At 41.6% G+C, this 18,796-nt stretch overlaps 1 protein-coding gene across 2 annotated transcripts in view; it reads right to left on the bottom strand.

The window, feature by feature from the left end:
- Nucleotides 1–18,133, bottom strand: part of LOC128839879 (uncharacterized) — a 225,220-nt gene extending 207,087 nt beyond the window's left edge. For both annotated transcript variants that reach the window (XM_054033239.1, XM_054033247.1), the window contains exons 1-2: nucleotides 17,831–18,133; nucleotides 6,059–6,127 (exon numbers count right to left, since the gene is read on the bottom strand). In XM_054033239.1, coding sequence (XP_053889214.1) covers nucleotides 6,059–6,127; nucleotides 17,831–18,070 — 309 coding nt within the window. In that variant the 5' untranslated portion in view covers nucleotides 18,071–18,133. The remainder of the gene's footprint in view (nucleotides 1–6,058; nucleotides 6,128–17,830) is intronic.
- Nucleotides 18,134–18,796: the final 663 nt, after the last annotated feature.

The raw sequence follows: 18,796 nt of genomic DNA, 5'->3' as shown, positions 1-18,796 counted from the left end.
ACTCCACTACGTAGTTTGCACTGAAGGCCTTCCACAGACTCTGGCGAATGCAGAGAGCATGCCACAGGAGCTCCATTTACCCCCTTTATGCACATACGTCTCATTAAGCCAGGATTTACTGAGTTTGCTCCCCAGCAGAGAGCGTCATGCGGGAGCATCTAGGGCTTTAGTTGACCACCATGCACTGCCCATGTCAGACCCTGGATTCCAAAGCATTAAAAAGAAAAAAAATGTAGCACCCTCTACAAGGGAGCATCTTTCTGAGCTTCTAACTATGGAGGCAGGATGAGTCCCAGAAGGGAGTTTTGTTTTCAGACTTACTGTGTGAGTTCCTGTATTTCCAAGTCCAAGGGTCACAATTCCAAAATCGTGAGATTTAAAAGAGAATTCATGATTTTTGGCCTGTTCAGTTTTGATTTCCTCCTAAGTCAAAAAATGACCCTTAAATGAATACAAAATGTGCACCCAAATTTACAGGCCCCAACTCCCCTGTGCACCATCTTCCTGCTCTCCTCAAAACTGCCCCGAGCCCCTCCCTGCTCCCCACTGGCAGATTCCTGTATCCCCCTCCACCCCCATTACCCTAGCAGGATTCTGTAGCTCCCCATTTCCACAGCCCCAGCTCCCAATCCCTGGCAAGCACCAGCAGCTGCCCCATCTCCAACCTACAGGAGAGGTTCTTCTCCTGGGCTACTACCTCCTTTAACCCCTTCTTCTGGACTAACACTGCTGAACAGGCATTGCTATGCTGCACCTGCTCCAGAGTCCTGCTCAGAGTGCACAGGGGCACCCCAGTACAGCAGGCAGCTGCTAAGGATGCCAGCAGCACAAGTGGCACAGTGGCCTCTAGTGGCCATAAGAGAATCTTCAGGCAGCTCAAGCAAAATTCCTGAACAGTTGCATTTTTTCACAAGATGGCAAGCACCGCACAAAACTGGCCCACAATCAGAACGCTCACAAGATCATGGGAATTGATGACATCCGAATTCTGTTCAGGTGAATCCAACCTGCAGCATTCAAAGTGCTCATTTCCTTTTAAAGATAATTTTGCAGCAGGTGCTATTCAAATTAAAAAGTTTAACTAAACTAGAGGTCAATTTGTTGCTCCTGTAGGCTATGCGCACTGCACATACTAAGGGTTCCTCGCATCCCTCCATTCTAGGATGACCAGACAGCAAGTGTGAAAAATTGGGACGGGGGTGGGGGGTAATAGGAGCCCAAAATCGAGACTGTCCCTATAAAATCGGGACATCTAGTCACCCTACTCCATTCCCTCCCTCCCCACAGTTCCCTATTTGCCACCCTCTCTCCCCCTTTTATTTCAGGGACTCCCTGTCCCCCATTGCCCCCTTCCCCAGGTCCTCATTTTCCCCCCATTTGCCAGGGATTCTGTGTGCCCCCTATACCCCTTCATCCCTCCCACCATTGTTATTTCTTTTCATAAGTCATTCATGGTGTGAACATTTTTTAACCCTATTAGAAGAATGGGCAGACATGAGAGATGGAAGGTGTTAATGGCGGCCATCAACTGTGACTTTGATCTCTAAACAATTTCCGAGGAGGCTGAAGTTGCTGGGTCTCCTAACTAGATGCATGAGGCTCTGCGTGTCCCCCATTCCATCTTTGCATTTTCCAATTTTCACCAAAATCTGCAGGATTTCACCCACTGATGCCGAGAACATCCCCTAAAATTCTGGGATTGATAGGATGCAACATTCAAAACTTATCATGTTCCAAACAAACAGAGAAATGCCATTGAGTTGAGTATAGGACTTGCTTCTCCCAGCCAACAAGAAAGTTATTTGGTTCTAGTTCCTTTAAGCGGGGATCAGGTGGTGGGGAGTTAAATCATGGGGATGGGCCTGGAGCCCTTACAGGTACAACTGTCATTAACTTTATGCAAACCTAAGGGCAGTAGGATCACATTTGTTGACTTCAGTGTTGCATGCAATACCTCTGCAGGATAGAAGGTAAAAGGAGAAGAACAAGCAAATGTGTCCTCTAATAGCAAAGCAACTTTTAGGAAGAGAAGTTATAGTAGGGCAGGAAGTGAACTCAGTGTTTAACTCTTTGGTTATATTTATTACAGAGAAAAGAAAGATGAGCCACTGGCAGAAAAGTAGTACATACCCCTCCCAGAAGTTGATAATATAAGGGGTAAAACCATTTGCCTCTTTGTCTTCCCCACCACCTTGCAGTGAATTTGTTTGGTAAAAGCACATATACCTTGAACATTTCTGTATACTTCCATTGATAAACCTGTTCTTTCTTTAGACTCCCACTCAGACTATCTATTGTTACAGCAGTGCACAGTGGCCAACAACTAATAGGGTCCCATTGTGCTAGGCACTGTACAAACATAGAAAAAGATGCTCATGCCCCAGAGAGCGTATTACCTAAATGGACAAGACAGATGCAGGGTAAGGGAAGGGGTACCACACAAGCAGAGTGAACAATACAATGACAGCAAATGTCATGTTAGTTCAGTGATTTTTTTCTATTTGTTTTTAAATCCTTTCAGTGGGGTGATGTTAGGAGAGATTAGCTTGATGGAAAGACAAAGGAAGGCACAAAAGTGACAAGAGGCTGAAGACCATGAGGCAAGGAACAAACAGCCAATCAACACAGGAGAGACAATGTTCAAAGTGAAAACTGCCAAAAGCAGTCTGATGACATCATCTGCATCCTTAGGTGCCTGTTTGAACTGCTTTCTGTATCTGCTCTCCCTACTTCCCGTTTTGGCTGGCTCCTCTCCACTGTGTCTCTCTCAAACACCACATGGGTGAGGGGAGGAGGCCGCATGGGTTCGAGTGACCCCGAAGGGTGTGTGCCCTGCGCAGTACTGGATCATCCAGGGCTGCAGCAGGGGAGGGGTGTATGTGGCCCAGTTCTCTTCCCCTTCACTCACCTGCCCCTTACACACACCAGTGCGCAGTACCTGCCTGAACTGTTTTCTGCAGCTACTCGGATACATTCACATCATACTAGTGACTGTGGAAAGTAAAAATTTAAGATGTGACCTAAATTATTATTACTGGACTGGACATATTATGATTCACACACAGCCTCCAGCAAGATTTACCTGAACAAAATAAAAGAAGGGAGGAAATAAACAAAAGTTGGAACTTTCTACCTAGTTCATGTAGAACTTTAATACGTGGTCTGGCTGCTGGTGTGCAGAGACTACTTCATATTGGGCAGCATGATAGGGTCTCATTGTTTTCTTGTACTCCCTCATCCGTCTGTATCTATCTGTTGTCTCTTGTCTTAGATTGTAAACTCTTCAGGGCAGGGCCCACCTTTTTGTTCCGTATTTGTACAGAGCCTTGCACAATGGAATTTTAGTCCATGGTTAGGGCTCCGAGGTGCTACCACCATACAAACAACTTAGTAATAATAATATAAATGATAAATAATGTGGCATATCAGATGCCACAAACTTAGGCTCTATTTTTTTATTAATGTGTATTTGTGATAGTGAATCAGAAGTAATTTATTTCAGTTATAGCACTTAATGTTGTCTTTGACACAGACAGTCTGGAACAATTTTAAACATAACTAGCCAAATTCAGGTTAACGGTGCTCATCACCAGAATGGAAAACAACAACAACTACTACAAAACAAGCCACTTAGCATATTTAGAAACACTTGGGGAAGATTCTCATTTAGCCTAATGTTCCTTTATACCACTTTATTAGTGTAAAGGGACCTTAAAGTAGGCAGAAATTATATTGACACCTTTTCATCCCCTTAAAGCCCTTTCATACTGCCAGCGTGGTGGCGGAATAAGCTCCAATATCTCTCTAGATATACAGTAGCTATCTATATCTAGAAAGAGAAAGTGAGAGATATGAAGCGTGTGAATTCCTGCTAGGATACAGATACAGCCAGGAAACATGGAGAGATTTCTGCAGATCCTTTAGTGCAGGTAACTATAGGACCAGCAAAAGGCAATGTATCATAATACTGGTTCCTCAGTTCCCTGCAGGATTTCACACACTTCATATCCCTCACGGCAGGCCCTACAAGCAGGCGACATACATGGTGCTGTTCTAGACAGTAATTTTCTCTCTGTACAGTAATCTAAGCCAGTAGCCTACAATGCTAGACTTTCAGGGTCATTGTGTCCCTATGACTTCCTCCAACAGTAGTGCCAGTGGAACTAGCTCAGCTACTAGGGTTTGATACCTTACTGTGGTAGTCACAGAAGCCTCAACGTTTTCTCAAAAATAAGCCAAATGCTTAACATAAACATGAACAGAGTATTTTGAAAGAAACAATCAGGATCAGGGGTGGGAGCGGGGGGGGGGGGGGGGGTAGGGGGGAAGGAGGTTCGGTTCCCTGGCAAAAATCTACCAAGCATCATAGGTAATCAAGTCAGGGAGAAAATAAAATTCAAGTGATTGTTTTGTAATCTTCACACTAAAGGAACATGTTTGTAGACGACCTTCTAGATGGCTGTAATGAGTCTAAGATAAAATAAGTTGCCAGGTCTATTTATTCTGCACAAAGAGACTTTGGGAGCTAAATTTCTATCATCAGTTATAACCCCTTACTCCCAAGGTCGCACAGAAAATAAATGAGGGCAGAGCATAGCCCTTTGGCTTGAACTTTAAGAATCATGTGGTCATCACTGAAGGTTACTGTCCTTACCAGGCACACTAAATAGGGAGGAAATTAGTACAATTAGAACTGTTAAAATGTAAATTACAAGAATAGTTGAAAACCATTTTTCCTCAGTTCCTACTTGTATAAACAAAGCCCTAACAAGCTACAATCAGAGAGGCCTGCAATGGATCCATGGCAACGAAAAGCACTGGCCTATGGCTACCATCTTCATAGGCATACTTACATTAATTTACTAGATGTACGTGTACACATTTCAGAAAAATCAGTTGGCTCAAGCTTAATTCACTGAAAAGGGGGATCATTAGCAAATGAAAGAAAAAGCAGGTCAGCAATTTCCTTGATGAACTCAGCTATTTATTTTTATTTGAAAGAGAAAGATGAAATTATTCTTGTAATTTTTGTGCTTTGTAGCTCTACTGAAGAGCAAATTACACCTATACTGCTGATTTTGATTCTTAGCAAGCAGATGAATAATAAAATCAATATCTCAATATCTATACAGTCCTAAAATACTCTGTATATAGACATTTGAATAGTGCATTAAATGGTAAAGGTGATAATACTAGAGAACACTGAGGAACATTACACAGAGCGAGCACTCCAAGGTTTTATTTGTTGGGGGGGGGAGGGATCTGTATTGTTTTATAATCCTTTGGGCGGGGGAGTATTTAAGGGATTGGAAGTTTGAGAGCTATCCAATAATGTGATCAATAGCAGTTCAAAATCCAATCAGAATATAAATGCCCCATAACACAGCAAGAAATAAAACAAGCACAAAAACTAACAAAAAAAAATCCCAGACAGTTGTAGCGTGAGTTTCAGGTGTGCTGGTGTGGTATTGATGTTGCAGTAATACTGTTCAGCTAATAAGGAGTTAAAGAGTTAGGTAGTATGGGTAAGGGGGAGAAGTTAAGATTATGTTTCCTGTCAAATATTTTCTTGTTGCAGTTTGATAGGTCCAGCTAGTCTAGTAACAAGACACTTTATTATAATGAATCCCTGCGAAACCTAGGCTGAGTTCTGTCTGTCTCCAACATCCATCACCCTGGTAACCGACACTTGTCTTTCCAGTTGCTGACACTTATTTACTTGGATGGTGTTAATGCTGTTGAGTTAGCTACCTAGGTATTTTTGACATGTCCATCGCTGTGGTTTCTGAGTTATAGCTTTGACTGTGTCTCATTGATTCCAGAATTAATACACACATCATTTTGTTCAATGCAAGGAGAGGAAATAGCTCAAGCAGAGGATATTTTCTGAGCCAGATACTGACCCATTGTCCATGGGCCTGTACAAAGCCCCTTCCATACAGAACACTTAAAGACAAAGTATCGCTGCAGGAGTGGAGAACTGGTGTGGGTGGAGCAGCCATGCACAGGATACAAAACAACAATTAATGCAATACAGTGGGACCGAGATAGTACTTACAGCTGGATGGTAAATGCCTCTATCCCACAAAGTTGCACCACTCACAAAGGTTGTGTAGTAAGGAACCACCTGTAAGTATAAAAATAAGTAGTTCTATTTACTATAATCTAGTTTCTCAGGTTAAAACACACCATTTCTAAGATTAATGTCTAAAAATGTCAATAGTATGGTAGGTCTAAAGAGATTTTCATAACATTACTGTAAATATCAGATCAGACTGAAAAATATAAAATGTAACTGTTGAGTTAATTATTTGCCTTTTATGGGGTTGTTTTACTGCAGCTGGATGGTCTCTCCTCTCCATTTTTCTGCAGCCCATTTTCTTTAGGAAGTTTCTGGACTCTGTAGTTGTGACTCACTAGCAAACAGCTTCGGGAAATGCTTAATTGGTATCTTATTACAAATTAAACCATTTGGCTAGACATGGCCCTCTTGCCTAGGGCCTCTCTTCTCTGAGCAGGATGTGAAGAAAGACACATTTTCCCCAGCATGTCCTGGGTGACATTCTTAACATGACCAAAGCAATAGGAAATAAATAATATTCAATATCTGAGTCATTGTCCCAATATCATTCTTATGCTTTGTTAAAGTAGCATTCTAATACTAACTGGAGAAATTTCCCTCTCCGTTCTTGGCTCTGGGACCCAGCCTCTGTACTTTCTACAACCAGATAAAACTTCCAGCATAAAAGATATTATAACAATCTGCCTTGTGCCCCGGTTCAGCAGTCAATCCCTATTCAGCACAACATTAAGTATGTGCTTAACTTCAGGCACATGCTTAAGTGCTTTGAGATTCCATCCTGCAAAGTGCTAATCATTCTGGCTCCAATCCAGCAAACCATTAACATTAAGCACATCAGCAGTGTCATTGAAGTCATTCTGGCTATTCACGTGCTTAAAATTAAGCACTCGCTTAAGTGTTTTGCTGGAGATCAAAGGCTAGTTGAATAGGGATGGACTTAAACACATACCTAAGTGTTTTGCTGAATAGGGGCCCTAATCCTGAGCATGTGATCTTGATTACTACCAAACTGTACTGGCCAGCATTAACTAGAAACTGTTATGCCCTTTGTAAAGAATAAAGGTAGTTGAATATTTTTCACTAAGTATTAAACAAATTTTGCTATTTTGCACTTGAATAACTTCTTCTACCAATATTTTTGTCAGTACTATTTCATCTCACAACTCAGGAAATTAAATGTTTCAATTTTTTTTTAAATAGTCTACCCATTCCTCTGAAACATCTGATGCTGGCTGCTGTCACAGACAGGATACTGGGCTAGATGGACCCAGGGTCAGTTCTTCTGTGGCAATTTCTGTGTCACTATTGTTTGCCAAGGACACATACGTCTTTCTTTGCTCTCTTCCCATGGCTTCTCAAGGTCCCTCCCAGCCCTCCCAGAAGTGAAAGCAAGTCGGTACGCCCTGGTACAGCATACCGGCAAGAGCCGGTGCGCCGTACCGGGGCGGCCCAGCTTCTCCAGGCGGCAATTTAAAGTGCCTGGGGCTCCCAGGAGTGGCTGGAGCCCCAGGCCCTTTAAATTGTGGCAAGAGCCCTGCTGCTGGAGCCCGGGAGTAGCGGCGGAGCTCCAGGGGTTATTTAAAGGGCTGGGGCTCCCACTGCCTCTACTGCCCTGGGCCCTTTAAATAGCCGCCGGAGCCCCCAGCTGCCGCTGCTACCCCGGTGGGAGAGGGCACTTACCAGTACAGAGCGGGCCGAGGCTGGCTCTGACCCCCTATTCCTGCCCCTTCCGCCCGAGGCCCCGCCCCTTCCGGGGGCCAGAGCCAGCCCCAACCCAGCCCCGTACCAGGAAGTCCCTATTTCTACTTTCACCCCTGTATAAGAGCTATATGTTCAAAGTGCACACATAACTAAGCCTTCCAAATTTGCAGGTAAAACAATTTGCATGTACAAATACAAATGTTGTGTGACCAAAGGAAACATTTTCAAAAGCATTTAAGTGACACAGAAGCCTAAGTCAGATTTTCAGAAGTGAATAAGACCATGTCTACACTAGCACTGATGTCGGCAAAACTTTGAAAAAAACCACACCCCTGAGTGACATACATTTGGCTGATATAGGCGCTCATGTGCACAGCACTATGTCGGCAGGAGATGCTCTCCCACCAACACAGCTACCACTGCTCGTTGGGCTGGTTTTATTATGTCGATGGGAGAGCTTTCTCCCATCAGCATAACGCAGCTACACAAGCGCTCTTACAGCGGCACAGCTGTATCAGTACAGCTGTGCCGCTGTAACCTTGTATGTGTAGTTATGGCCTTAGACACATGGAAACCCATGTCCCATTGACTTTCACACCTTTAGGTTCCCAAGTCAATTAGTTGCTTTTAAAAATGTTACCCTAAGCCTTGCTTTTTGAATGTCAGTGAGGGAGGCCATTTGAACATTTGGCATGAAACATGATTTATATCTAAAAAAAAGTGCCAGATATCTTTAACTGATCAATGTAGGATGGATACATTGAATGTATATTTCACTTTCCAAACTCCTGTGCATATATACATGTGCATGTGTCATAGATAGACTATATACATATTTATACACACACACACACAATCATAGAAGTGTAGGATGGGAGGGGACCTTGAGAGGTCATCTAGTCCACTCAGGGCAGGACTACGTAATAACTAGACCATGCCTGACAGGTGTTTGTCCAACCTGTTCTTTGAAACCTTCAATGACGGAGAGTTCACAACCTCCCTAGCAATGTTCTCTCTATTTTTTTACATCCATGTGCAGAATGAATTTTGTTATGTGCACCAATATGGAGGTGATGTGTGGCAGGGGTGGGGCCGAGGGGTTCGGAATGTGGGAGGGGGCTCAGGTCTGGGGCAGAGGGTTGGGTGTGGGAGGATGGAGAATGAGGGATCTGGAGTGGGGCCAGGGATGAGAGGTTTGGGGTGTGAGAGGGAGCTCAAGGCTAGGGCAGAGGGTTGGGGTGGGGCTAGGGATGAGGGGTTTGGAGTGCAGGCTACCCCATGGCTGTGGCGGGGAGAGAGGACTCCCCCCAGCCTTCTCTCACCGCAGCAGCCCGGGGCCAGGAGAGAGCACCTCTCCCCGCTGGGGCAGCTCTGGGGCCAGGGCCAGGGGAGAGGTGCCTCTCCCTGCCTGTGTGGCCCTTGATAGCCTGCTGCACAGCCGCGCAGCTTAGAGGGAACTTAGCTCCCTAGGTAATTTGTCCCCATGCTTAACTGACTCTGACAGTTAGGAAGTTTTTCCTAAGGTCCAGCCTAAATCTCTTTTGTTGCAATTTAAACCCATTGCTTCTTGTCCTAGTCTCAGAGATTAAGGAGAACAATTTTTCACCCTCCTCCTTATAATAGCCTTTTATGTACTTAAAAACTGTTATGTCCCCCTCATCTTCTCTTCTCAAGACTAAACAGACCCAATTTTTTCAATCTTTCCTCAGAGTTCATTTTCTAGACCTCAGAGCCGGCACTAACTAGGGATAAGCAAACTAATCAATTGCTTAGGGCCTCCTATTAATTATTAGAATGTGTTGGGGGGGGCGGCAAAATATTCCTTTCTAATTTTGTCCCTACATACTTGTGTTGTTTGTTTATATTCATCCTTTGCAATTTTTGTAGGACTCTTTTTGTGTGTGGGTATGGGTGTGTTTCAGATCATTGAAGATCTCCTGGTTAAGCCAGCACAGTCTCTTGCCATACCTCCTATTTTTTCTGTGCAGTGGGATAGTTTGCTCTTGTGTCCTTAATAATGTCTCCTTCAAAAACTGCTAACTCACTCGAACTGTTTTTCCCCTTAGAGATGCTTTGTATGGGATTTTACCCACCAACTCCATGAGTTTGCTACAAAGTCTGACTTCTTGAAATCCATTATCTTTATTGTGCTTTTTTCCCCCTCCTACCATTTGTTAGAATCAGGAACTCTGTCATTTCACGATCACTTTCACCCAAGCTGCCTTCCACTTTCAAATTCTCAACCAACTCCTCCCTATTTGTTAAAATCAAATCTAGAATAGCTGCTCCCCTAGTTGTTTTCTCTACCTTCTGGAATAGAAAATGGTCTCCAATACATTCCAAGAACTTGTTGGATAATCTGTGCCTTGCCGTATTACTTTCCCATCAGATGTCTGGATAGTTGAAGTCCCCCATCACCACCAAGTCCTGTGCTTTGGATGATTTTGTTAGTTGTTTAAAAAAAGCCTCATCCACCTCTTCTTCCTGGTTAGGTGGTCTGTAGTAGACCCCTACCATGACATCACTCTTGTTTTTTTACCCCTTTTATCCTTATCCAGAAACTTTCAACAAGTCTGTCTCCTATTTCCACCTCCACCTCAGTCCAAGTGTGTACAACTTTGATATACAAGGCTTACACATGCACATGTATATATGATGTATGCTTGGAAAGTAGTCATGTAAATTATGCCTACCAAGCTCCTGTAAGTCAAAATACAAAATTGAAAAACAGTACATAATATTACACACATAAGAATTACTTCACCCATCAGGAAAATGCAGCCACCTTTGCGGTGGAATGCAGCAACCATGAAAATATCACTAACATAACCTCACTATAATGTTAGAGACAGGAAGTTAAGAGGCATTATCCTATGGCAGAAGCAAGGGAATTTGGGTAGGCAGAATGTAATTTGATCAGGATACCAAGGCAAATTCTTTTACGTATTATTGTGATAAGTATATTGGGGTCTTTACATGACCAAAAATGGTCAAGACCTCAGTTTTACGTCTAGTCCCAGACTGGTCCTTCCCACAGAACACAATTTTGAAAGCCTCATGCCTTTCCCATGATTTCAAAACAGAACTGCATTTCTTGTGTCTCAAATGACATCAGACTAGGCTTCCTGCTGGGAAGTGTCAATAAATGCCAGCTTTCAATGCTATGTACACCACAGCATCAGGGGATATGCAGATATTAAAACAGTGACATTTTTTTCCCAAAAGTTGCTTTGTCAATTCATAGGGGCAGAGCTCAGCTGATGTAAATTGTCACAGCTTCATTGACAGAGCTGTGACAATTTACACCAGCTGAAGATCTACACCATTGTGTGTATATACGCACACATATACTCATTTATTTATAAACTATATATAGAAATAGAAAATATTATTGGTACATACATATTAGGTAACGTAGAGCTAATCACTTCATTTACTTTTAGTCTCTCCTGCTCCTTGTCCCTCAGCAGTTACAGTGACAGTATATATAGTTTTTAATGTTTATGTTGCCATACTCCCACAAAGGGAACTGTTGTCCTACATATCTGAAACTCCCATATGTACCAACAGGATCGGCAGAAGCCTATCACAGAAAATAATCTCCTCTTCTCCAAATTTCTAATGATTGTTCAGAAGCAACATGTAGTGCTTTCCGTTGCTCGTACTAAAATAAAATAGCTTTAAATGTATGAAACCAAGTATGAGTAGCCACTGTATATGTTAAACATAAACTAATAACAAATTGGCTGCCACAAATTAATACGTATCCAATGTTTATTAATACATATCCAATGCTCCTTTTAAAGTCAAATCACCTGCCATGCAGCAGAGAAGCAGTTATAGGGTTTTCACAAAGGTTTGATCTCAAAATGTTTTAGTCAGACTAAGAGACAGGTAAGATTTCTTTATAAATAAAAGGGTATTGTAATTAACACGAAAAAACACACTTGAAAGTAACAAGTAGCTCAGATATTCATTGCTAGCCATTAACCTGATTTTCTAATGAATATGACATTAGGAACTCATTAACAATCATTTGTGTTTATGTGGAACAGTGGCTGTATAATGAAGGTTGATAAATGAATGCAAATGAAACAAGGGAGTTTTGGACACTTATAAAGCAATTAACTTGTTTGGCAGTAATTATATACTGAAAGCTAAATCAAGTACATTTGGAAAGCTGCAAAGGCAGAGTCCCAAACTAAATGTACACAGATATAAAGGAATAGAAAAGCTTTATGTCTTTTAAAATACCTTATAAGAGAGAGACAGCCTAAGTATGATATTAATGGCAAACAGAGTCCATTTCTAGCAAAAAGAAATAGGACTGCAGCCTGCATGTTCATAAAGAACAAAGTTAACAAAAAGCAAAACAACTTAGCTAATAAAAAACCCCTCACAGTGAACAATAAAGTGCAAACAGGTGGTGTACTAGAGGGTTAATGTTTTTGTTTCTTTAAGAAAGACCAACAAGTGCTCACATACTTGAATGTACACTAATAAATGAAACCACCTAGCAAATTGGATGCAAGAGATGACTGAATGTTGAAGCTTGTTTTACCATTACCAGGGTGCATTCCCTCTAATGAGTTGGGAACATGATCTCTCCAATCAGTTTTTGACCACTTTATTTCTGCTCACTGTGGCCCCAATCCTGCCAACAGATGCAATAATATATGAAATCTCACCTCTGGACAGAGAGCTATTAACTGCACTGGAACTCTGCACAGATTCAGGTGTCTGCCCCAGCGTATTTGTTTGCAGGATCAGAAAAGGATCTATATATATGTCCATGATCAGAGGTGAGTGAATCATTAATAGCAAAGAAGATGAAACTTTTGCTTGAGTGACTACAGGCCTGCTTGGGGACATGTATCTGAAAGGAATCTATTTATTCCTTAGTCCCCATGTCATGCCCCATGTTATTTCACCACATGGCATCAACACACTTAACCATATATAGACACTGAAGTCAGTGACCTCCCTCCTATTTTAATCTACTTTGACCATTGTTTCCAGTACCTATGGGCTGGATGACATGGTTCTTCCTCTGCCCTAAGGGGGGAAGGACTGCCAGCTGAGCCAGTCTTTCTGCTACCACTGGTGTTGTCAGGGCCGGTGCAAGGAAGTTTCGCGCCCCTGCAGCAGCTCCCAGCCCCCCCTCCACCCTGAGGGCCCCCCCCGTGGCAACTCCCCCCTCCGGGGAGCCATGTGGCAGCTCCCCACCCCAGCTCACCTCTGTTCTGCCTCCTCCCCGAGCACGCCGCTCCTGCTCTAATTCTCCTCCCCTTCCAGGCTTGTGGCGCCAAACAGCTGATTGGCGCTGCAAGCCTGGGAGGCGGGAGAAGTGGAGCGGTGACCGCGCGCTCGGGGAGGGGGCATAGGAACCAGGGCCGGCTCCAGGCACCAGCCTAACAAGCAGGTGCTTGGGGCAGCCAAGGGAGAGGGGCGGCACCTGCGGCAATTCGGGGGCGGCAGATCCCTCTCCTCCTCTAGGAACGAAGGACCTGCCACTGAACTGCCGCCAATTTTTTTTTTTTTTGCTTGCTTGGGGCGGCAGAAATGCTGGAGCTGGCCCTGATAGGAACGCTGTCAAAAAAAAATTTGGGGCACAGCTTTTTGGCGCCCCCAAATCTTGGCACCCTAGGCAACCGCCTAGTTTGCCTAAATGGTACCACCGGCCCTGGGTGTTGTAGAGCTTACAAGCATGGCAGAGTAACTCTTGCCAGCAAGGTGCATTCCTGCAACCTTAGAGCCTCTACACCCACAGCAGCATCCAGAAACAGATGCTGGTTGCTCCTCAATCACAAGTTCACTCCCTATGTAAGACCTCTGACCCACATACCCTGTGCCAATGCCAGTGATCTGGCTGGTTCAAATCCTCACCCAGGCATTGCAGGGGTGGGAAAGAACCCTATCCCTGGTGCCTTGGACATAGGGATATACCTTAGTGCAGTATGTACGTGGTTTAAATTTTCTCTCCCTTAAACACACACACACTTCAAATCAGGAGACCTTTCAATAAGGTTTACTATTTCAAAAACATCCAATAAACAAGATGGGCAGAACTTAGCTCCTTCAAAACTAATCTCATTCTTCAGTTTGAATCAAAAATGTTTTGTTTCTGAGAATCAATAACAGCCTTTGTCAGGCGTCAAATATTGTGCCAGTGATTCCGTTTCTAAATATTTAGATTTAGAAAAAGTCAAGCAGAAGCAAACTCAAGGCCTGAAAGAGATAATCTATATCCAGGTATTTAAAATTAATCAACAATCCAAAGAAATACAGTGTACCATAACAAGGAACTTAATATTTTCTCCTATCTACAAAATAAATTAGCATGGCATAGGAAAACTAAATAAATCATGTCTATTTTCAATTATTCTTGTACAATAAATAATAAAGTTTTGTATTGGATGGTTAACATCAAAGTTACTGCCAGTCACAAATCCTATGCATAACCAAGATCATGTAATACAGTTCCATTTAGACTATATCAAATTACCTCCAATAAAGTACGATTAGCCTAATTTGAGATTTATAAAAATCTGTCTTAAATTGTTTGAGTGTAGTTCTACTCCATAGTTTTGATACTTCTACATTATGAGAGAACCCTGTGGAATGTGAGGGAGGAACCAGTACAACTAAAGGAAATCACAAATACTGAACTAACATATGCTAACTTTTCTTTTGGGAACAAAAGGAGTATCTTTGTTTTCCCCTCACCAGCAAACACCAAGCAATCAAAGAAGAACCTTTTCAGCAACAAACGTTAGCAGAGAAATTCAGTTGTATTTAATTAAGTTCTTCCGAAAGAAACTGCTCGCTGTGGCACTGAAGAGGTTATCAGAGGTCAGATGCCTGCACTGACTTTGTGACCTCCAAAAGGCCAAATAAAAGGTAGTGGCATCCCTGCTGGTAAGATGGGCTTCCACGTTTGTTTCTCTCCCTTTCTGCTTTAATTTAATAGCAATCAGCACAATATGGCTGCTTTTCTTTTAACAATAGGATGGGCAGAAGTTGGATTTCCAACACCACCAGGGGTAAGATAGGGAACAAGTGCAGCTCGCTATGACTCTTGATCTACAATAGGAGCGTCACTTTGATACACATAAATAACATGCAAATCTACTTAAGATTCATTGTTGTCAAAACTAGACAGATGTGCACGTCTTAAAATTTTGTATTACCTTCTGGAACTTCTCACATATGCAACTTATGTTAGATAAAATAGTTCTCTCTAAAATTAAAGATAATCACATTTCTAAATTAGGGCTGTGCAAAGAATGTATTGTCAGTATTTCTTTGATCATTTATAGCGGAACTGTTATGACAATATTTGCGTGTGCATATCAAAAATATAAAAAAAGTCAGTACAGTAAATAGAACTGCAAGGTATTCTAAAAGAACCCTGGCAATATCATTCTCAGTATCCCCTTACTCAGAGAAAACTCACATTGTAGTCAGTGGGGCTACACAAGTACGGTGACCAGATAGCAAGTGTGAAAAATTGGAACAGGTTTTTTTTTTTTTAGGGGAGGGGGATAGTTGCCTATATAAGACAAAACCGGTAATATCTGGATGTCTGGTCACCCTATACACAAATGAGCAAGGGGAGCAGGATTTAGCCCAAAGTATCTAATGAAAAAGTTGTATAATTGCACAGATTAATAAAGCTGCATGATTTCTGAGCAGCTATTCTTACACTGATGCCCTAATAACGAATAAAAAGCATTCACCATCCACATTAATACTATTGAGTCAAAAATTCAGTCTCTCTTTTTAATAACCTGAAGCTAAAACTGATCTGGTTATATTCTAAGTTTCCTTTAAGTGCTTTATATTAAGACAACTTTAGACATGCATGTTATCTTTGTGAGGAAACAACTCTTCCTTTCCTTAATTAAGCTATTTGCATAATAGCAACCATGAGTTTTTAAAACTATTTCTCCCTACTTCATTTGTCAGCTATCGTGCTTCATCCCCTTGACTATTTCCCTATTTCATCCCCTCAGTGGGAGATGCCTTCCACTGGACTTCTCAGTCTTGGAAAACTCGCCAGCATAACCCTTCAGATGGTGGAAGTGTAGAGTTCCTCCTGTATAGGATAACACTCTCCACCATCGATGCAGTTAATAATTGGGAAATCCTGGTCCCATTGACTTCAGTGGGGCCAGGGTATCACCTATTATCTCTTTCGGGCCCAAACCCATACTCCAAACAGGGCCAAATCCTGCCTGCCCACCTTTAGAAGTGGGAAAGACTCGAAATGCAATGGAACTACTGCAGTTCCATAATGGAGGTGAGACAGGAGGGGGATTAGAGCAACCTGTGAAGGGGCAGCAGCACCACAGAAGAGGGAATTTAAGGGCATGGTAAGGGAACAATCAGTAGATCTCCAGAGTGGGTGCAGGGAAGTTCTACCTACTATTATAGTCCATGAGTTGTAATAAAGATGTTGGAGCAGCTGTGCCAAGTCACTAGCCTGGAGGAGAGCAGTTTACTTGGGTTTGGGGGGGGAACTAGGGTGGAGGAATGAAGGCTGTATTTTGTTTTCAGTCTTTATTATGGCAAAGCTCCTATTAAAATCAGTGAGAGTTTTGTTTGCATCACACCCCTCAAATGACATATCTACTTTAAAATATATATATATATATTATTAAATGTAGGAAACATCAGTATTTTTTTAAATAACTACCATATTTGATCTCAGTTCATCACAGTATTAAATCCCACAGACCAGCAATAGTTAGATTATTTACAGCAGGGCACACATCTTTTCTAAATCATCCACTTAGCAATGCCGTGTCGACAGTTTTGCCTGCCAGCTTTATCCATCAGAAAATGGAGCTGCTCCTCCAAAACGCAGTGACACAAAGCCTTTGAAAATGCCAATCTGAACAACTGCATCACTTCTAGTAACTACAGCTATACAATACAATAACAAACTTGAAAGTGACTGAAAATAAATTAGAAAACAGATCTTGAGATGAAAGGTATCAAAGGATAACAAGGGGGAAAAAACTACTGTTAATTTTCTTCAACCCCAAACAAGCCTATTCTTCCCTGTGCTTTAAATTTTTTCTTTTGCTGAAACTAGTTGCAGTCATGATGCTTTAGTCAATACGCAAAGCAATTACTTTCTAAAGTAAAACAACCTTAGATCAACTAAAGACAAGGGCAATCATACAGTGTGTCTTGGTGATATCTAAATGCCAAGCTTCTGGTTTCACTTCCAGCCAAATCCAAGTGATATGAAGGAGCACAATATTTATTTTCCCTGGTAACGCACTGGGATACCAGAGTGTACACTTTAGCTAACTACAGTCTGCTGTGTTTGTGCTCATCTTGTTCCACATAATTCAGTAAAATACACAGACAAGTGCCACATCTGGATTTGTTACCTAGGCAGCAAATAAACTTAGTCTGAAACCTCACAGCAAAACATACAGTTTTAAATTTTAACTAGTGTGGAGGGCTACTCATTTATTAAACTCTGCAAGAATAAAAACAAATCCCAGGTTTCCAACTTTGTCTCAATTAAAAGTTAGATTACTTGTGGGGAGGGGGGTACCTTAAATTTCAAGACTCTTATTTACTGTGTAGGGTTTAATATTGAATTGAGCAGCAATGTCTCAACAATGCAGCAATTCTGTAGATTGGGACAAACTCAGAGCCCTGTTTAGAAAAAGCAAACAACTAAAATCATCTTCAGAATAGCATAACTAAATTAATAACAAAAATGGAAAGGGGTACCTTTGTTTTTGTTTTTACAAACATTACAGCTTCAAAAAATTAAGCATGAGAACAACCACAGTTCACTTAAGTCAGAAAAAAATATTTAACAAGAAGTCCAATCAGTGCTTTTACATTTCACTAAAATTCAAAATAAAGGCTATCAAAAGCAGCTTTCATGTGTGTTCATAGTTAGCATTTGATTTGTTTCAACACTATTTTTAAGAACCTTACAAAGTTTTGGCCTTGTCTTGAATCCAATAGAAGCCTTATGAAACAGTAACTTAATGAAATATTGGACCTCACACTCACCTTACACACAGCAGAGTTTTTTAACATAAATTTCTTGAAAACATTTTCCTGGGAAGATAGGCAGGGCTGCCATGATGGACAGCTGGTCAATGTAAGGTTTTTCCTGCTCCCATGAAAATAGAGTGTCCTTTGCCTTCTGTTGCACGTGAAGTCATTTACACCTTTTGTGGCAGAGTAACTGGCCTGGTTTGTTTGAGAAAGAAGAACAGGTGTCTTTGCCTTCACTTCAAAGCGCTTCATATTTGCATTTTATCCTTCTCCACTTTGGTTCAAGACAAAAAGTTCAAAATCTGAAGAGAAGAGGGACAGTGCAATGGGGGCGGGGTGGAAATGCTAGCCTTAAAATGATCCACTCACAGTGCCTATGGTAGCCAAGAGAGTTTTCTCAGGTATTTTCACAAGGGTATGAGCTCATCCTGTAAATGATAAACTAAAGGAGGAATGTAAACTCTTGAGGCCTGAAAAGGTCTAAGACTGTAGTCAAACGCATCCAAGCTAGTTACCTTAAGGCTAAGCAACATAAAAAAACAACCACCCTAAATTAAGTATCACAATTTTTAGAAAAAGAGATCAAAATTGTTCAGTGTAAGAAAAATCTTTTTTTTACTATTGTTCATGGTTAAGAAAAAAAGATAAAACACTTAAAGACAGAAAATGTAATGGCATTGATTAGAAGTGACAGTGAAAATGTATAGTTCTTGTGACTTTAAGGTTTTACCACTATTTTTGCTGACTTCTACAGAATCCAAGCTTTCATTTAAAACCAAATCAAATTTCAAGCTTTTTCATAGGGAAGGTAATCAGCCTGGTAAACAGAATTTATTATTATTTTTTTTAACAGTACAACTCAAGTTATCTCAAATCACTTTAGTAAGTGGTGGATTTGACTCTGTAAGCAAATGTAGCAGCAGCAATTATGTACTTGACCAACAGGGTACTCAAAACCTTTGGCCAAGATCCTGTGAG

The sequence above is a fragment of the Malaclemys terrapin genome, chromosome 1 (assembly GCF_027887155.1).
Source record: "Malaclemys terrapin pileata isolate rMalTer1 chromosome 1, rMalTer1.hap1, whole genome shotgun sequence".
In the NCBI taxonomy this organism is placed as follows: Eukaryota; Metazoa; Chordata; order Testudines; family Emydidae; genus Malaclemys; species Malaclemys terrapin.
This window is presented reverse-complemented; position numbering and strand designations above follow the sequence as displayed.